The sequence below is a fragment of the Rhipicephalus sanguineus genome, chromosome 2 (assembly GCF_013339695.2).
Source record: "Rhipicephalus sanguineus isolate Rsan-2018 chromosome 2, BIME_Rsan_1.4, whole genome shotgun sequence".
Classification (NCBI taxonomy): domain Eukaryota; kingdom Metazoa; phylum Arthropoda; class Arachnida; order Ixodida; family Ixodidae; genus Rhipicephalus; species Rhipicephalus sanguineus.
In genome coordinates, this window is record NC_051177.1 from 145,821,329 (window position 1) to 145,842,178 (window position 20,850).

The 20,850-nt window shown below is 45.5% G+C and overlaps 1 protein-coding gene and 1 long non-coding RNA gene across 3 annotated transcripts; one reads left to right on the plus strand and one right to left on the minus strand.

Moving 5' to 3' along the window:
• Nucleotides 1–3,483: 3,483 nt before the first annotated feature.
• On the plus strand, nucleotides 3,484–4,607 carry LOC125757236 (uncharacterized). 2 transcript variants are annotated; one of them, XR_007415161.1, is made up of 2 exons: nucleotides 3,484–3,962; nucleotides 4,394–4,607. It is a non-coding gene; the product is annotated as an uncharacterized LOC125757236 (long non-coding RNA). The 2 variants fall into 2 exon arrangements; XR_007415162.1 differs by lacking the exon at nucleotides 3,484–3,962 and adding an exon at nucleotides 4,081–4,174.
• Nucleotides 4,608–11,605: 6,998 nt separating this feature from the next.
• LOC119381952 (zinc finger protein 776-like) lies at nucleotides 11,606–20,473 on the minus strand. Its single transcript, XM_037649701.2, has 4 exons — nucleotides 20,347–20,473; nucleotides 18,583–18,651; nucleotides 18,303–18,432; nucleotides 11,606–12,608 (listed from the first exon to the last, which is right to left on the minus strand). Exons 1-4 carry the CDS (start codon nucleotides 20,471–20,473, stop codon nucleotides 12,224–12,226), a joined length of 711 nt encoding a protein of 236 aa, XP_037505629.1. The 3' UTR covers nucleotides 11,606–12,223.
• Nucleotides 20,474–20,850: the final 377 nt, after the last annotated feature.

Sequence of the window (20,850 nt, forward strand, 5' to 3'; positions counted from 1 at the left end):
AAAAGTTAAAGTGGTGAAGTGGAACTGCTGACTTTTGCTGAACTTTGTTTTGCGACAAAGCGGATGCAGCCGACGCGGAGCCAAACGGAGCCGAAAGAACGAAGTTTAGACAAATTTGTGTACTACCCATCATTCCCATGCTGGCTGAAGAGTCACGCGTTGCAGCTACCATAGAGACTAGCGCCAGAGTTCCCTCTAGTAAGTATTGTAGGAAACTCTATGCTATATCCCTGCTGAGTCGGTCACCTGTCTCAAATTGAGCAGCCCGCAACGACGATGGTGACCGACAGTGGCTAATGTGGCTCCATGGAAGGGGGGTCTCTAGTGATTCCAACAATGGAGAGGGAAAATAAAGAGGGAGAGAAAAAGCAGCTGGTCGTTTGTTTCACGCATCGTTAAAACAAATGGGTGAGATAATCTTTAAATGTGTTTTTTGCTCAATTTATGACGTGGACCTGAAACGAGCAATCCCCGCACTTTGCCATTGTGCTCAACAGTATTCGACGTAAAACAGAGCTCACAGTGAAATGAAGCATCGGCACTTGTAATACATGTAGTATTATTCGCGAAACCACCACTTTATAGTAATTGTGACATCAAGGACGAAGGTAGCATTTTTGCCATCCTAAAAGACAGGGCGTGCAAACACAGACACAAAGAAGTGAAGACACTTGTGGTGCTTTGCCTTCTTGTGTCTGTGTTTACATGCCCTGTATTTTATAATGAATACTTACCAACTAGCTCAGCTCTCAGTTATTTTTAGCATTTCTGAACAGTCTCAACGGAATAACATTTTTGCAAAAAATGGGCTGCAATTGCTCATTATATATGCAAAGAATGCGAGAATTAGTTGGCGTGGGCAGACTTCATTGATCCACGGCTGCCTGTACATAATTGAAAATTATATTTTGCCAATACACAACACTACATTCCAGCAAACGGGGGGTGGGGTCTCAGATCCCCTGTCAAAGTTGGGGGTGATCTGAAACCCCGGCCCTCACCCCCTGACCACCCTGACTTTAAGTACCACATATCGTTGTGTTAAAAAATTGGGGGACGCTTAAGCTTCGCCTTTAAGAGCTGAACGCGATAGCAATCACCTGCCCCTACTGCGCACTTCGAGCACTACGAGTGTTTAACAGAATGCGCGCACTAAGGTGTGTGCCTTATGTAATGGGTACCATGCTTTTAACCAGGAGCAAATATGCGCGAGAAACTTTTTCGAAGTTGCGATGCACCCACTACATGGTCTTAAGGGAATACGCGCAGTAATGTGTGTGCCTTTTGTAATGGGTGGTTGTCTTTAAACCACCAAGTCGTTATGATATGGACATGGTGTGACGCCCGATGGCAACGTACGCTTGTACCACGCAATATTACTGCGACATTACATCTCGTACTGTGACACCCGTATACAGGACGAGTATTTTTGGGAAGTAGGAACGTTACTTTCAGTGCAGCTCCAAGCAGAGGCGTGGCTGTGTGGTAGAACACCTGCTTGCCACGCAGACGGCCTGGGTTCGATTCTCACTCGTACCTAACATTTTTATTATTTATTTGCAGCTTTTTCGATTTTTCGGTCACGGACAAGATGATCATTTTTCGCTCACAACCAACGGCGCCGACGCCCGGAATTTCTGCGATACGAGCTCTTTAACGCTATCGCGTTAAGAATTACGTGGCATGCTTAGAACTTTCTAAGAAGGTGAAGGCGAAAGCCTACTTGTACAAATATCGATGAGGAATGAAGCTCTAAGCACACGCGTCTACGTATGAGCCCCCATGCACTGGAGTTTCTGAAATGCGACCGCAACCGAACAACCCAAAGCCTAGGGAGCATGAGCATCCAAATTGGGCCCGACCCCGATAAGAAGCGTGCTTTGCAGGGACATCGCGGCCGGACCGGTGTGGAGCACGCGTCTCACCTTTCTTCACGCCCCACGGAGCTGCTGCTCAAGCGAACGCCGCAAAGTTGAAGTAGTAGTTGTTGTTGTTGTCCTCTGTGCATGGCTCATACCCAATGCAGGGATTGGCCGAGTAGACGCGCTACTTGCCGCGCACTTCCATGCTTTTTTCTTCTATTCACGCGCGAACGCCGCAAAATACAGAGTGTACGAAGTATACATGCGCAGCTTGGCGAACTCGATCGCTTTTTTTTTTTTTTAAGATATTTTCAGTACCTCACACGACAGTGAAGGGAGTGGATATTCGCCCGGCATCCGGCTGAATTGCGCGAGCGGAACTTGGCCGGCAGTGTCTCCTCATTGGCCGGCTGTAGTCACGTGGTTAATGCCGGCATCCTGTGGCAAAAAGCGCTTTGCCGGCACGGGTATTTGCCGAGTGTCATTTCGCGAGCGGCCGTCAAGCGAAGAGTGCCGGCATTTAGTGAGAGAACAATTATATGCCGGTAGTTTGACTTCCCCACGCCGTCGCCACATCTGAAAACGCACGCCGTGACGGCAACAGTTGTCCGGTTCTGGTTTGGCCGGCAGTTTGCTTTTGCGGCCGGCCGTCAAGCGACGAGCGCCGGCACTTAGCGCACGGGTATTTGCGAGTTTCATTTCGCGAGCGGCCGTCAAGCGAAGAGTGCCGGCATTTAGACCCACGCCGTCGCCACGTCTGAAAACGCACGCCGTGACGGCAACAGAGTTGTCTGGTTGTGGTTTGACCGGCAGTTTGCTTTCGCGAGCGGCCGGCCGTCAAGCGACGAGCGAGTTTTACTTATCAACAGGCAGCTGTGACTACTACGACGGCACAAGTCGTCCGGTTGTGGTGTGACCGGCAGTTTGCTTTCGCGAGCGGCCGGCCGTCAAGCACGAGCGCTTAGCGCGGAGACAATTATTTGCCGGTAGTTTTACTTATCCATGGTATAGCCTCCCCTGAAAACAGGCTGTGACGGCACAAGTCCTCCGGTTGTGGTTTGACCGGCAGTTTGCTTTCGCGAGCAGCCGGCCGTCAAGCGACTAGCGCGGAGACAATTATTTCCCGATACATGTCAAGATAGTGTGACGTAGTCCCGCCACGTCGGTGACAAACATGGTGAAATAACGGGGAAAAAAATCACCGACGATTACAATACCACCTAATATTCTGAGCGCATCTGTTTAGGTGTTATCAGTGCCCTCAGTGATAAAATTCTTGAAGAAGATGTGGAAACAAAGCCAGATTTGCTGAACTGTGGTGTTTTGGATGAGTGCATGGACATCAACCTTGTAAGGCCCTTTTTCAGCAGTGATGCAAGGTGAAACATATCAATGCACCAGTGGGAATGTGAACAGTGTCACGAAGAGCTTGAGAAGTTTGACTATTTTTTGTGATTGGTGTCTCTGCTGGTACCATATACCTTGCACATTGTTGAAGAGGCAGCCAAAAAAGAAACTGTGGCAATGTTCCAAGTGTGTGCATTGGCTTTCACGTCAACATTGTACAAACAACTTTGTTACCGTGTTGGAGCACCAGCATGTGGGGGCGTGGTAAACATCACATGCATGTACTTTTGTTATTTGCACACAGAGATGTTCCTGCCATGTTCTTTTCACATAGACGAAACTTGTTTGTCATCAGAGCCACCATCGTGCAGTGCCAGTTCATTGAGAAGCTGCGTCTATGGCATCATGTGCAAGCCATTCTGAAATGACCTTTTGTGTACCATGCAACAACAAAAAAAGTGAGAAATGTCATGGAGACAATGAAGGGTTTGACTGGCACTGTAGCTGGTATCATACCCCTCCATCTGATTTGAGGTAGCCAAAGAAGAAACTGTGCAATGTTCCCACTGCGGGTGACTTTTGACAATATTTATGTGCATATCTTGACCTTTGACAATATTTATGTGCATATCTTCCATGTTAAAATTGTTTAAAACTGAGACGTGCTACTTTTTTATATCACCTGATGTTACCCGTTGTGTAGAGTTTGACCTCTACTAATTGCCATTATCATACCCCTCCATCTGATTTGAGGTAGTCAAAGAAGAAACTGTGCAATGTTCCCACTGCAGGTGACTTTTGACAATATTTATGTGCATATCTTGACCTTTGAGAATATGTGCATATCTTCCATGTTAAAATTGTTTAAAAAGACGTGCTACTTTTTTATATCACCTGACGTTACCTGTTGTGTAGAGTTTGACCTCTACTAATTGCCATTATCATACCCCTCCATCTGATTTGAGGTAGTCAAAGAAGAAACTGTGCAATGTTCCCACTGCAGGTGACTTTTGACAATATTTATGTGCATATCTTGACCTTTGACAATATTTATGTGCATATCTTCCATGTTAAAATTGTTTAAAACTGAGACGTGCTACTTTTTTATATCGCCTGACGTTACCTGTTGTGTAGAGTTTGACCTCTGCTAATTGCCATTATCGTACCCCTCCATCTGATTTGAGGTAGTCAGAGAAGAAACTGCAATGTTCCCACTGCAGGTGACTTTTGACAATATTTATGTGCATATCTTCCATGTTAAAATTGTGTAAACTAAGACTTGTGTTGCCTTTTATAACGCCTGAAATTACTTTTTGTGTACCGCGCAACAAGAAAAAAAAAAAGCAAAGTGAGGAGTGTGTTGTCGACATTCAAAGACAAATTCAGGATAAGATGGAAGCTTGCAGAGATTTAAAAAATCATTGAAAAGGCATGTTGCTAGAGCCAACATTTCGACAGGTGGACTTGTTATCATCAAGGCTGCCCTGACAAAGCAGGCCCGTTTGTTGAAATGTTGGCTCCAGCGACATTCCCAGGCCAAGGACTTTTTCATCTCATAGAAACGCACAAGATGTTCAGTAGCGCCTTTGCTGATATCATACATAGCCCTTCCATATGTCATCAGAGGCAGCCAAAGAACAAAAATATGAAACTTTCGTGTGAGTATTGTGCATTTCAGAATTTTTCGTAACTTCTAAATGTATGACATTTATTTTGGCAACATAGAAATAAAAAATTGAAACACGACCCCCCCCCCCTTTTTTTTTTCACTCCAATGTGCACTATGAAAGGCAACGGTACACTTGCGAAGTTCGCAGGGCATTCTAAGTGGAGGATATACCGTCAGGTTCTAACTGAGTTAAACGAAGTAACAGCGCAAATGCCGGTCAAACCACAACCGGACGACTTGTGCCGTCGCTAGCAGTCACAGCATGTTTTCAGGGGACGCTATACTATGGATAAGTAAAACTACCGGCAAATAATTGTCTCCGCGCTGAGTGCCGGCGCTTGTCGCTTGACGGCCTGCCGCTCGCGAAAGCAAACTGCATGCCGGTCATAAACCACAACCGGACGACTTGTGCCGTCGTAGTAGTCACAGCTGCCTGTTTTCAGGGGAGGCTATACCATGGATAAGTAAAACTACCGGCAAATAATTGTCTCAGCGCTAAGTGCCGGCGCTCGTCGCTTGACGGCCGGCCGCTCGCGAAAGCAAACTGCCGGTCAAACCACAACCAGACAACTCTGTTGCCGTCACGGCGTGCGTTTTCAGACGTGGCGACGGCGTGGGTCTAAATGCTGGCACTCTTTGCTTGACGGCCGCTCGCGAAATGAAACTCGCAAATACCCGTGCGCTAAGTGCCGGCGCTCGTCGCTTGACGGCCGGCCGCAAAAGCAAACTGCCGGCCAAACCAGAACCGGGCAACTGTTGCCGTCACGGCGTGCGTTTTCGGATGTGGCGACGACGTGGGTAAGTCAAACTACCGGCATATAATTGTTCTCTCACTAAATGCCGGCATCTTCGCTTGACGGTCACTCGCGAAATGACACTCGGCAAATACACCCGTGCCGGCAAAGCGCTTTTTGCCTCAGGATTCCGGCATTAACCACGTGACTACAGCCGGCCAAGTTCCGCTCGCGCAATTCAGCCGGATGCCGGGCGAATATCCACTCCCGACAGGGAAACACAGAGATCTAAGGCATTCGCTTCAAAACCATCAGTATTTACACTTTGCCATAGCAAGCCGTCTCTTTTACGCGCTTTGTTTGCCGGACATTTGCGAGCTGACTCTCAGGAGAAACACTCACAGAGCAGGCAGAGTTTAGTTGGTTTAGCTTCTTGTGCCGCGACTTGCAATGTTGCTGCGGTCCGACAGAACTTCACTCACGAAGTGCGCGCGGTGCGCGTACTAAGCGGATCGATGCTGTCAGTGGCCCCTTTGTAATGGTGGCCATCGATGGGGTGGTCACCTGCAACCTGCACCACCAACACCACCAAGCCAAAATATTATTTATATTTTCTATTTCCAAGTTAGTATGTCTCAATTTAGGCGGGACATCTCCCAGTTATGCGGCTGGGGTCCCGCTGACCCTCCAGCCTGCTCGCGGGACGCTGTTTCGTTCCGCTTTCGGCGGAAAGCCGGCTCGCACTCGCAGTCAGCTAGCCAGGCCACCACACCCCTTTGCTATGATATGCTTTTTCTCTCTGTGTCTGTTTCTCTTTCTCTCGACTGTTTTTCATTCTTTCTATTTTTCCTTCTATCTTTATCTCGTTCTCTCGCCCATAGCAATGAAATCGTATGGTTCCCATAAATCCTTGTTCAGCTACCGCGCCTGGACAGCCGCGTGGTTACGATGCTCGCCTTCGACCGTGAGTACTCGGGTTCGAATCCCGCCTGAAAATTTTATTGCGTTGTATTTAATTATTCTTCTCCTTCTCTCCACCTCCCATCTCCTCCTAATTTCTTCTCCACTCGCTTCCCTCTTCTTCGCTCCGCTCTCTCCTTCTAATGTAGACTTTCCCTCGCACCTGCTGTACTCGGTAGTGGGGCTTGCCCAATTCCTGTGGCGCATACACGCCCGAGTTCCTGCGTGCACTCTTAAAAGTGGAATTTTCTGTTTGAGCTACATGACATGTTCTTCCTTCCCTCATTGCACAACATACCCCCCACGTCTCGCTTTGGAGTCTGCGGAAGTGGTCACAAATTTCCCATAGCAAAGAAAGCTCAGATTAATCCGAGCATTATTTGTACAGGAATTTGACTGTATCTCGTGTGTAATTGATACAGAGTGCCGTACCTGCCTGTAATGACCCTCAAGAGAGGGTAATACAGTAATACAGAGAGGGTAATACAGTAGGCGAATATTCGAATTCGAATCGAATACTACCCAATCGAATAATTCGATTCGACTTTCGAATAGCTAGTATTCGAACTTTCGAATAATTCGACAGGACGAATATCTAAAACGCGACAAAGGCCAATGTTGCAAATTGGTGAAGGTGGGTTGGCTAAAACTAATGCTAACGTCGTTACATATAGGCCCTATTGTAATGACGTTGAAAGTTTTATTTGAAAGTTTCTATTGTAATGACGGTGAAAATTAAGTTTTAACGAAATTTCGTTAAAACTTTCACCGATTTCCTAGTTCGAAAATGAGCGCATGTTTACTTTAGAGGAGATTATGTTATTTCGGCACGTAAAAAAAAAAAAAAGAAAAGACAAGAAAAGTGGCAAGCCCTTCTCAACTTCGCTTCTGGACTTCTTACATAGTTCGGTCGCATATGCCGCTACGGCCGTAAAACATCCCAGCTTTGGCCCGCGAAATCCTTGATGATTGGTTTCAGATCTGAAAATTTGTTCACGCTGCACAGTCGCCAATGCTACACTGACCACTCGTTCAGAAAATCCGTTCTGCCAGAAACTCCCACCGTTTCGGCGCGCAATCAAAACGCTGCTGTGAACGGGCGCCCGAAAATTTTCGGGCCCAGAGCACCCATGGCGATGGAGCACAATAATGTGACCATTCTCAGCTGAGCCGTATTGCATGGCCATAGGAAAAAAAATCTATCCACCGTATTGCCCTCTGATACCCAGATTAAAAATGCCGCTGCTGACTAGAATGGCGGCTCTTCTGTCAACATGGTTGCACACCCATAAAAGCTGGAAAAAAAAAAAAAGACTAGCGAACAAGCGTGAAAGCTGTCACCACGCCATAGCTTCCTTGATTTTTTTTGTCTTGCCGTAACTGGCGGTGCACGCTTCGATACTATTCGATATTCGATATTTTCGGCCACTATTCGGCACTATTCGATTCGAATTCGATTCGAGATGAAATTTCACTATTCGCACACCCCTATAATACAGTATTTCTAACCAAATACATAATAAAACAAAATTCACAGCCTAGCTTTCATCAGCTGGTGGCAAAAATGTTGCAAAATGCGGGAAGTTTGAAGAACAAGCAAGCAAGCAAACCCAGTGAACGCGAAGTTGCTTGTTTTCGTGTGATCTTCGCAGTTGTTTTTACAGAGATTCAATACCAACTTCGATACACAAGTGAATTCCGTGAAATATTTCAGTAAGCTCCGACATTGTACGGGCACTTTTGATCGCGGCCAGGGCCGTCAGGATTACGCTCGGTCGTAATCATATGAAGCTGTTTCGATGGGATCGAATATTATTCATAGCGATTTATAATAACAGTATTGCACAGGCGCATTTGATCGTGATCAAAGCCGATCCGAATCGCATCTTTTAATCGTGATTGGTCCAAACTGATTCCACGTCGAGTTCGGCGTAGACGTCACCAAAATAACAATCGTCGTGATCTCGATTGCGCCTGATCGTGATCAAGAGCTTGTGTAGCAGCACCTGATTCGGACCGAGCCTTATCAAGATCGGCCCTTACCGTGATCAAAAGTGCCTGCGTGACAACGGTTTTGGGCGCGTCGGAGGCCCGTAAAATGCAGACAATCAATCTATGCAGGCTTCGATCTAAGGTGCAACGTCTGGATGCACAGCCCTTGGACTGTAACAGACAAAGCGTCGCAGCTTTTCCTTCCACAGCATATAATGTGGCGGGCAGTTCAACACTGCTTCGCCTTCAATTACGCATCTAATTCTTGTGTATTCCGACTCCAATCTGGCTCATAACATCACCTAATGAAAGTGGCTTGCAAAAGGAAGTGAATTGCTGTCGCACATCGTGCAAAACGTGTCGCACCACGCTGAAGAAGCACGCAACGAGCTGTGTTTACAAGAGTCTCTCCGGGCAAACCGGAGCGCCTATCATCCCTCGAACAGCCATCTTGAGTCGACTTGCGCGCCACCTACAGTTCGCGGACAGTGCGAATGCTCCCTACTTTTCCGCCAACCTGCCCTTTTCCACCACCAATCTTTCAATCTTCGACTATGGACCGAATTAAAACTCTGTAGGTTTCCGTTAGTTCCCAAACCTATGGCCCTAACTTTCTAGCTCACTGAACCCAAACACAGGAAGTACGCTTGCCTTCATGGAATCTCGCTTTGTTACAGGTGCTATAACCCGACCTAGCGCTTGCCTTTGAGTTATCACAAAATGCTTCCTTCCTCATATCATTATTACCCTTTGTGTAACTGTACTATGGGTAAATCCCCGCTAGAGTTACTGTATATGCTACCTTTGGGATATGCTACCTAAAGGTAGCATATGCAGTAACTCTAATCCCTGCCGACGCGGGCCCCTCTTGCGGTAGCGGGCACGTCCTCATCGGTATAGAAAATGACGCTTATTTCAGCGGCCAATCAGGGAGCAGGGTGCAATGCAGTGAGTAAAGGGTGAAGGTGGTTGGGTGGGGGGAGTTGGTGAAAGATGAGGAGGAGGAGGGCAGCAGTTTGAAGGCGCAGAAGAGGCGTTGTCTGAGAGCGGAAGTGGTCGTGAGGTCAGAGGCAAAGACCCTTGGGAGGTCGATGACTGCCAATGGCCATAAAACCAAATGTCGTGGGTTCGATCCAGGCCACGGCGGGCACATTTCAATGGAGGCAAAAAACTAGAGGCTCATGTACTTAGATTTACGTGCCCGTTAAACAACCCCAGGTGGTCCAAATTTCCAGGGCCCCCCAGTACGGCAGTGCCACATAACGGTATCGTGGTTTCGGCACGTAAAACTCCAGTAATTAATAGAAAAGCACACTTACGTATGTACGTTTCTTTATTGGTAGAGCAAGAAGCAGTCGCATGGTGGCGCCTGCTTGATCTTGTCGTTGCACTGCTCCGCACCACATCCCAAAAAAAATTTTTTTAATGTAGTGCATCAGAATGGTTCTTAGTTGAAGCATTAACTATTGCGTTGTGTCACTGTGATAGAACAGCCACAACTTTTTTTTTTTTCGAACACAATCTTTCACATACTACTTTCTGTGGTTTACAAGAATTGAAGACACAAGCAGATTTACTTAGGTGGTACTATTTTGGGTAATATTCGAGGCTTTTGGCAGAATTCAGGCAGGTGCGTATATTTGAAGGTTGATTTTTTGTGTGTTACTTCAATTTGGTGACTGAATCAGAGCAATCCTAGGAAGAGTAGGAATCTGCAGCAAGGTGACACAAGGTGAGTAAGGAAGCACAGAGCAGAGCATTCTGTCCAGTGCTTCCTTAAAGGGCCCCTCACCAGGTTTGAGAATTTTGAGCTAACGAGCGCAATGCATACACTGGGCGTTCACGATCACATCTGCCAAAATTTGCAGCGCTACGCGCCGCGGAAATGGGTCAAATTTCAAGGCGAACGCTGCTTGCCCTTCCTCTCGCGGGCGCGCGCTTTAGAGAATGAGGGGATGACGTACATGAGAAAATGGCCCTACGTAGATGGTAGTGCTGTGACGTCGCCAACAGTAGCACGTGACCCTGCTATAATTATTTGACACGACATGTGTAGTTTGTGTAATTTTTTGCTTGAATAGATTAATAAAACTTGAGAGAAATAATGAGACACACAAAGGGAATGTGTGCGTCTTTTTCATTTTTTTTCGTGAATCGCAGCGAGATGCGGAGCTAATGTGCCTCCCTTTCCCATGCGTTCGTGTCCCCGCGGTTAGCGCATCGAGCAGACGCCAGCCCTGGAAACGAAAGTAATGTTCTGGCGCGTTCGAGCACTCGTTATGCTAGTTTACTCTACCGCGTCCAAGTAAACGTTAATGCGGCACTGGCTCATGATACCGCCACTCTCGTGCCCGTACAAATGTCTCAACTTTCATGTCCGTCCCGCGGAAACAGGCAGTACACCACAGAGAACGCCGACAAAACGCCTTGGCCGCTACATAAAAAAAAAGGTAGCGACCGTGCAACGCCGCTCGCGTGCTCGGGCTGGCTCGGGCACGTCATGCGCACGTGACCATGCATGCGCATGACGTGTTCATGCGTATGTGTCAAGTGAAGAGGGCAGGGAAGGGATTTGGTTTGCGAAGGCTATACGGGGCGAGTGGCAAGGGTTTGAAACTTGCCTCCTCGCATCATGGTTTCGCGCCGCTACAAATTATTGTTTTTCTCAGCTCGTAATCAACCGATTTGAAAAATTCTTGCGGCATACTGCTCTTCATTCGGCCCACAACAATTTCCAACGTCTAACTAAAATTTGCTATGTGGCCTGGTGAGGGGCCCTTTAAGAAAAAGCCATGAATGTATGAAAGAAGGAAGACAAATGACACACCACGAGCAGTCGTGTTTTCACAACGCTGGCATGATAAACAATGCAAAAAGAAGGAAGCAAATGCATAGCATTGCCTCTCCCTTCTCAAAGATAACACTAGCTGCAACATAAGGCGTGCAGAGATCCGGAAAACTTGGCGCAGGCAGCACACACAATGCAGCCAACAATCCTGCATCCATAAAGAGCGCTGCCTTTCATTCACACCTCTCCCCCCACCCCCTTATCCCCGCTGCTCAGGTGCACGATGAAAGTGCACTTTCTTGCAGGCATTTCTTCAAACTCGCACAGTATAGCACGTGTGACAGGATCTATTTGCACGTGGTATTTGAACCATCATGTCAATGTCAAGAGTTTGCTTGCAGTGTCCATATAAATGTGACTGCAATAACACTTATTCTCACTGACTCTTTAGAATGCCATGAAGCATGAAGAACACAGTGTGTAGACTTCCATATTCAGACCCTATTTATTGCATAATAAGCACATAGACAGCTGGTGGTCCAGTAGGTGGAGTCCATGTGTCTTCATGCATTTTCTTGTGAATGGCTTACACAAAGGATTTCGAGTTGACAAAGCAGAGGTGAGGTAGCTCGTCAGTACAAATAGACAAGTTTTCACAGAGCCTAAAACATACTGAATATTCGACTGGTGAATGAAGCTCATTGCAAAAAAGCACCATGCATAAAGTAAACGAATGATGAGATGTACATTTTACTGCATGTATAACGATGCTCTGCTACAAAAAGGAAGCCGAGCTCTGACGACAAGAGCCACAGCTTTAATGTCCCACACAACTCATCACTCACAAAGCCTTGAACAGCAGAACTTGCGATCACTTGTGTTCATGCTGACGTTGCTGGTGTTTTCTGAGGGAGGATTTCTGTGTGAATGTCACAGGGCACAAAGGGCACTGATACGGCCGTTCGCCTGTATGGATGCGCTGGTGCTGCGTCAGTGTCTTCCTTCCTGAAAAGGTCTTCGGACACGTGGGGCACCTATATGGCCGCTCGCCTGTATGGATACGCTGGTGTTCCTTCAGTACATGGTTTGTTGTGAAGCTCTTGAGGCATATGTCGCATTCGTATGGCCGCTCGCCTGTGTGAGTGCGCAGGTGGTCTTTCAAGTTGCAACTTTGTGAGAAGCTCTTGAGGCATACGGGACATTCATATGGCTCCTCGCCTGTATGAAACCTCATGTGTCTTTTCAGGTCGGAAGAACGAACTGTCTTGTAGTCACAGAGGTTACAGCAACGGAGGCGTTTCGTCTGTGGTTTCTCACCATCTGCAGTTGCTAGACCACCGGAAGGTGCCAATGCTGCACGAAGAGAACAAGACACGTTACTCAAGCATTGGTTTTAATTTTAAAAGAATTGAAACTTTGTCTTCAACGCGGGCACTAGGCTCTACTATTTCGAGTCATGCTGTAGCACAGAATTCTTGATTAATCTGAAACTACCAATGGTTACTTAATGTGTACCTAAGGACAATGACAAAAGTGTTTTTGTATTTCACTCCTATCAAAATGCAGCCACTGTAGCTGTAATTATGAAGGGCCAAAGTCGCTGATATATTATGTGCCCCGCTTTGTCATATATGCAATAACACACTTGCCGGGATTTTTTTTCTGGTAGTATGAAAATAGCCAGAGTAGTAGTTCTGCATAAAGGTGGATGCTTCGATGACCTAAATAGTCACAGGCCAATATCTGTGCTACCCCTTTTTTCAAAAGCATTAGGAACTAATTTTAAAGTTCAGGTTAACCAAATTTCTGGACCAAGAGCCGGCACTTGTCAAATGCCAGCATGGTTTTCGCAAGAATAAGACAATAGAAGAGGCACAACTCAGCGTTAAAGAAGAAATAGTTAATAATTTTGAAGATAACTTATATATACTCAGAGTTTTTCTTCACTTCAGAAAGGCCTTTGATCTATCAAGCATCACATTCTGGTCGCATTCACGTCGGGCAAGGAATCGCGTTGACCTGTGCAATATAGCGTGGCAGAAGAGTAAATTAACAACCTGTCATCACGCAATGCTAATTGCGCTACAAGTGTGCAGTTTAATGCTTCCCACCCACTGCAAAGTGCCCAGCCATATTTCTTCATCGTCATCAGCCACATGCAGCATCAACAAAGTGCGCATAATACCTCACAGCTTTGTAGCGGGTACCTCGCTTATCTGCAGAAAGACGAATAATGGCGTAGTGGGTGCTGTCCTACTTCACAAAAATTATGATTTATGGCGTAGTCGATACCTTGTCGAAAGCCAAAACTTCAAATACAGTTGGTCTTACCCCAACACGAAGCTGCGCTCAGAATTTGCATTAGGCAGTATCGTAATCATCGGCGAATTTTTTTATTGTGGGAACAGAGCTTTGCAGAGGTGTGCTTTTGTGGTCCATGAAATGCCCTGGGCCAATTTCAGCAAAAGGGTAGTATTCAAATGAGCTAGTTGGTTTGTAACTGATGCTGGTTTGAGCAGCGGAACTGAAAAAATGAGCGATAAAGGGAGGACGTGTTTGGCTGTATATTTAGCGATGTGCACAGAAATAAAGTTCAAATGTTACAAAGTGACGTTTTCGTCTGTCCTCTCTTTGTCCCTTGCGTTTTCAGTTCCCCTGCTGAAACCAGTATTGAGAAATTCCTTTCTGGGGTCTCACCACTCCAGGAGACAAAGTACATATGGGTTTGTATATAAAGTGCAATACCAAAATGATCAATACTGTCTTGTTTCTTAACGACATTGACATTGGTACAATAATGTTCAGCTGCTATGTTTATCAATATTTTGACGAGTTTGATTGCTTCAAAGATGTTTTAAAATGAAATTCAACGTCCTCCACTTTCTGGTCCTCAGAAGTGGAAAGATCGGTAAAGAATTAATTTTACCCATATGAATTGATTTCGGAAAGATAAACATTGCCATCCATGGCCATCAGCATGGAGGATATGGCGGAAGAGATCGTACCTAAGCTTACTCAGCCTTGTTACTACTTTTAGTGTCTTTTATACGACCCTCTCTTTTTCACCTCGATGTCTTGTTATATGTATGTGATATGAAATGTTTGATTAGGTAATCAACACAATAAGTGTACTTTTAAAGAATTCAGAATTGTACTTTCAAGAGCTATTAATTTTCTTTCAACTCATGACAATACAATAGCATTTTTTTCCTTGGCATGATGAGCATGGATTCATTGATCCATAGAAATGTGGTGAGGTCACAGCTGCGCAATGAGAGTATCCACATGTTCAGTGATTTATCACATAAGCAATGCAGCATGAATACATCTTCTGGATATGATTCAAGGAATATTTGCTTATAGCATGCACTTCGCTCTTCAATTATTTTCACACCATGGGGCAGTCTGACGGTTGCAGCAAACACATTAGAAGCAATAAAAAAAAATTTGCGTAGCTTGCCCTAGTGGCGTAAGGCTAGAGAAACAGTGGAAACAATCAGCCCCTAGCTGGTGCATTTAGGGCTAGGCTAAGCTCAACCAAGCATTATTTAGAATTTATTGGTTACTGATCGATTAGCTATAGATTGGTAACTACACGGTATTGGCCATGAATTTTGAATAGGGTGAGCTCAACCAAGAAAGTCTTTTCTAGAATTTATTGGTTAGAGATCGATTATCGATTAGCTATCGATTGGCCATTGCAAGGTATTGGCCATGCATTTTGGGCTAGGCTAAGCTCAACCAAGCATTTTTCTAGAATTTATTGGGTAATGATCGATTATCAATTAACTATTGATTGGAGATTGACTGGCCATTGCAAGGTATTGGTCATGCATTTTGGGCTAGGCTAAGCTCAAACAAGCATTTTCTAGAATTTGTTGGTTATCGATCGATTATCGATTAACCATAGATTGAAGGCTGATTGGCCCATAAGGCTATGCATTTTTGGCTAGGCTAAGCTCAAACAAACATCTTCTAGAATTTATTGGTTATTGATCGATTAGCTCCTGAATGGAAATTGATTGGCCTTTGCAAGGCATTGGCCATACATTTGGGGCTACGCTAAGCTCAACCAAGCATTTTCTAGAAGTTATTGGTTACTGATCGATTAGCTAATAATTGGCTATCACATAGTATTGATTGCAAGACTAAGCTTAACTAGTCTCAACCATGTTCAGCTAGAATTAGCCAGGTTTAACTAATCTTGACTTAGACTCTTGGCTATGCAAAGCCAGGCTTGGCTTTTGCAAACGCCGCACGGACCGACAGTGAGCTTAAACGAGCTCCGCTGTTAAAACACAGGTCAAGGGCCCATGACAGTGAATTCATGGAGACTTGCATTTGCATTCAAATGCACGTGAAAATTTATGAATGCAACTGCATTCAGTGACAATAAATGAGCACACAAGAGCCAATGTCATTCAGCTTCCTTTGCATAATTAAACATTTTAACATTTAACGTGCTAATGACTTATTATGCTTCTAGTGTGAACACTGAACACCAACAACGTATAAATACAGTGAAAGTTCGCTGAACTGAAACAGCTACTCTATGTTGTAGGGTGTTATCACAAGGTGAAGGAAACATCAAGTGTTCAAATAAATTTCAACCCATTCATTTGTCATGCTGCTCATTTGCATGTGAATGTATGATTATTGAGGATCTTGTGAAGAATGCAGTAATCATTCGCTGCACCTGTGCGCTTAAGACTGCAGTGATCACGAGTTGAGTTGCCCAAGCTCTCATGAACCTTCTTCGGCACAACACTCCGCTGGGCAGAAAAGGACTTCAGTTGCTGTAAGTGCATCAGTCCTTCCTTTTTTGCAAAAAATCCAGTCTTTTCTCCAGAGACATGCGCTTCCCTATGGCATTCATGCGGTTGTAGTTCTAAGGTTGCAGCTGTTGCTGCGGCTATCGTGGCCTCCGCGAGTATCTCCAGTAGTGCGCCATTGGCAGAGCTGATCGCGAAGGCCACGGTAAAACTACGCTACCAAAAGAGTGGTTGTACTTGATGAAGTGATCAACATGACCTCAGAGGCATTGGATGGTGTCACGGAATATGTTCGTTGAACTGAAATGCGCCATGCACCGAGTTTCGTTAAACTGAAGTGAGTTAGCAATGGGTTCAATGGGGCTTCCGTGGGGGATTTAAAAAAAGTTCGTACTAATGAATAGTTCCTTTAACTGACGTTTGTTCAAGTGGCATTTTACTGTATTTGCAAAACGCAGTAATTAATATTAAGTGTGATGTATATATACTTACAAACTGACAATGTGGCACTCGGTGGGATTGTTAATCGGCAGAAAAACATTCTTGTACACAAGAAAATAAACATAATAATAAGAGGCACTAAATAAAGTACTCCAAACAACCTTCCATGCCCAGAAAATACAGGCAAAAATGTTATGAACCTAAAATAAAAAGTCCTCAGAATATCATTCACCAAGCAAAGCTATATAAGGAACCAGTTACACAGATGTACGAAAAGTAACAAAGGCACATACCTCAATGAAAGGTAACATGCCACAGTCTTTGTGACCAAATACATGCATGTTAACCTGAGGACCTCGAAAATCGGGAGATTCATGGAGCGGCGGCGGAGACCAATGAAAAAAAATATTGCAGGTGTTTTTATGTAGTGTTTCTGAGTATTGTAGAAACGTCATAAACAGCTCTGAATAATTGCCACTGATCGTAATAGCGCTCGTAATCATACGGCACATGCGCTCATGTGTAATTAAGGGACAAAATCTGCTATGTCCCGCGACAGCTATGGTCTTTCCCCACTCGTAGTACACTTCACCTCACAGCACTGCGGTGAAAGTGATGTAAAAACTGCAGTGCATTTGAAGTTGTGAAAACTATAATAAACTTTTTGACCGTACAACACTTTGTTCGCACGAAGAGAGTGTTTATGTCCCACGGTGCCTAAAATGGAAGGCGAATGCCAGGCGTATTCAATGCAGTGTTGAATTCAATACATTCTATGCTGCATTCAATACAGGTGGCTTCAGTTATGTCTTGACGTAATGGAACAACTTGTTTTGTTACGCTAAAACATCCTGTCAAGCCATCCTGAAGTTCAACAAACAGGAGCATAAAAAATGTCACAGTTCCACGTGAAAGGCAAAGCACCGATAGCAACAGCAATTCATTAAAGAGCCGTATACAGAGCAAGGTTCATAGTTTTATTGGCCCTACATAGTACAGTAAAGAATCCAATGCTACTAATTAAATTTATGAGCATCATGTCGTACATGCACAAGCAAACACGAACGTCACTCAATTAACACGGGCTTTCACAATGCTCGCAAGATGAACAATGCAAACAGAAGGAAGCAAATGTATAAACTCCTTCTACCTTCTCTGAGATAATGCAAGCTGCAAGATTAGGTGCACAGACGTCTGGGGGAGTGAGCACAGAAAGCGCACAGGAAGCAACCAGCTAACTTGGTTCACTCGGCCTTTGCAGTCAGCTCAGATTAATTACAAAGTACAGGGCATGTGCCGAATTTTATGGCAGTTTGGGTTGTGTGAAGGAACGGTCCTTAAACGAGGCACGCTTTCCCTGCGACCCCCTCTCATAACGTTATGTGCGCTCATTCGCCTCCTTGCTCCCCTGCATGGTTGCGCACATCCCTTTGCTCTATTCATACAGGGTACTCCCTCTAATACACCTCTCTCCAGTCGCGTAGCCAGGGCAGTGGTTTGGAGGGTTCAAACTGCATTTTACAGCATGCGTAACAATGCTCCGCTCACAATAATGAAGCCGAGATCTGACAAGTACGTCCACATCTTCAATGCTGTCTTGCATAACCAGCACTGCCACAGTGCTCTGAAACAACCAATTAAGTGTGCCTTTACAAAAACCTCGAACACCAGAGCTTGCACTGACCTGGCTACTCGAATTTGTGCCGACTAAGCTGGTGGTTTTCGAGGGAAGCTTTCTGCTGAAATGCCCGGGGGCACAAAGGGCACTGATACGGCCGCTCGCCCGTGTGAAGGCGCAGGTGCTTCTTGAGATGGTTGCCTCGCGAGAAGCACTTGAGGCATATGTGACATTTATATGGCCGCTCGCCTGAGTGAATGCGTAGGTGTTCCGTCAATGCGCCCCTCTGTGAGAAGCCCTGGGGGCATAGGTGGCATTTATATGGCCGCTCGCCTGTATGAACCCTGATGTGTCTATTCAGATGGTCCGGACGCTGCGTCCTATAGTCACAGAAGTTACAGTGCAGCACATCTCCCTTGCGCGGTTTCTCACCATCTGTAGTCGACAGACTGCTTGAAGACCCCAATGCTGCACAAAGAAAACAAGATGCGTTACTTAAGCATTGCTTTTCACTTTAAAGAAAATTGATTTAAACTTTGGGTTTTGCACAGGTAGTACACTCTATGATTATGAGTCATAATGAGGTGGGGAAATCTGGACTAACTTAAGACCACCTAGGGTTCCTTAAGGGGAGTACTAACACAAAAATCTTGGTTTGGCATATCTTTGCTGCATTATGTTACTGGAGGCCTATTAGTCATAACATAGCACATCACTTGCTGCAGCGCATGACAGACAATTAATTACAGTCTGTTTATTACCGACCAGTCTCAGTTTCAGTTTGGGAGAGCTCCAAGAACGTCAAGCTACCGGGTGCAACTAACGACATCTAGTGTGTGAAAAGGCAAACAGAACTGTGACGCACTTCCACGCTGCCTACATCGTCTGCTTGCATTCTTTTGCCTGCTGCACGTGCTGTGCAGTCATCATCGTCTGGTGGCAACGACTTTTTTAAGGCTTCCACACTTTTGCTGCGGGCACGGACTCAAAGCTGCCACCGAACAGCAGCCTGCTGGCACAAGCGGAATGGTGTCTATGACGTTATCATACTAGCTGCACCAGCTCGGAGCTCGGCTGCAGCGGTGACATCTCGGAAGTTGGTGGTCATCTTTAGGTCACCTTAGATGATGTTAATGTTATGAGGTGTGGCAAAAAGCGCTGGATTGTGCACACAAACTTCGACATTAATAGAAATAACCTTCCAAGCTATAACCGTTGTTGATATTCGGTAGATGATATACGCATGGTCATGGGAATCAATCCCGCAGGCTATCACAGTCGAGAAATTTTGTGTCAGTATCCCTTTTAAGGTGTACTTAAATCCAAGTACACAAGTGTTGAAGTGCCTTGAAATGCAGCCACTACAGCCATAATTATGAAATACTATAGCCATATATAGCATATATAGCCATAATTATGAAATGCCAAACAAATGAAATGTCACTAATGCTGATATTTATATGAACTTAGCAAGGGTGGATCTTTGGCCTTGTTGGTGCGACATATGCATAACGTTAAGCGCAATACTGAATCGACGAGGACGGGACAGGGAGTGACACACACACAAGCGCTAACTTTCAACAATGGTTTATTGTGAGCCGGATCACTGCATAAATACATGAAAATTGCGGACATCAGGCATGCGCAAATGTGAAGGATCTAGAAATGACAATTCTTTTCTGGACAATGATAATGAAGGTGCGCTGACACAATCTTGGCCTAACTCGTGTATGGTGGCTGATTCAACTATCAACCGCGTGGTCTCATCTTGTGCGTACGACAGAGCACTCATGAAAAGCAGGCGAACACCCACACGTGCTGCAATGCGCGGTTAACAAACCATCGCCACCCTTCTTTACATTGTTTTTGTGTTCTCTAAGCCTGTCGTTAAGGCAGCGCCCTGTCTGCCCCACGTAGAATTTCCCACACGAAAGGGGGAGCTTGTACACGACCCCTTCTTTGCATTCCACGTGGCGAACTCTGTGATTTTTACGCAGCCGCGCGCTTTGTGAGCAGTTGGGTTGCTGAGCCTGCACAGCTTTCCCAGCTTGTTTGGAGCCGTAAAAGCGACGCCAATGTTTGCTCGAGCGCCCACTTTTTTTAAGTTGTGGGAAATCTTGTGAAGGTATGGCATGACAGCGAACCTCTTGCGGGAATTCTCACCTGCGGCGGCGTTCTGTTGGTGACTTGAAGGCTTTTTGAGCAGGGATTCTGCCACTGACACCAGAAGGTGGTCAGGGTAGCCTGCTTGTGCGAGGCGAGCCTTTTGGCGATCAAGGCTGGTTGTCATTAAATGGCGGCATGATTTGTTTATAGCGTTGTCAAGGCAGTGCCTCGACGCTCCTCTTGACTAATTTCGAGTGGGATGACGAAAACGGCAGCAAAGGTTTGTTTCCCCTTGGATCATACAACCAGCACGTGTGTGTGTCGTGAAAATACAATCGAACATCTAAAAACTTAAGGGAACCGTTCTCTCCCGGGACTTCGTGAGTAAGCTGCAATGGCTCTAGGCAGTCACGGACAAGTGTGAGTAGGTTAGAAACTTCCGATGCAAATGAACCTTTGTCACAATTCATTAAAAACAGGTAGTCGTCAACGTATCTAAAACATTTAAAAACACTAGTCCCAGTGAGATGCGTCTGGAGGGTTCTGTTGAGGCTACCTAAA

What these genes read in the sequence shown, in the direction of transcription:
- LOC119381952 (XM_037649701.2), bottom strand. Translation starts at nt 20,473, where the DNA reads ATGACAACCAGCCTTGATCGCCAAAAGGCTCGCCTCGCACAAGCAGGC. An exon ending in CCAACAGAACGCCGCCGCAG is followed by an intron (nt 18,652 to 20,346) that starts GTGAGAATTCCC and finishes TTCTTTGTGCAG; the next exon opens with CATTGGGGTCTTCAAGCAGT. An exon ending in TGCCCCCGGGCATTTCAGCA is followed by an intron (nt 12,609 to 18,302) that starts GAAAGCTTCCCT and finishes CAAGACAGTTCG; the next exon opens with TTCTTCCGACCTGAAAAGAC.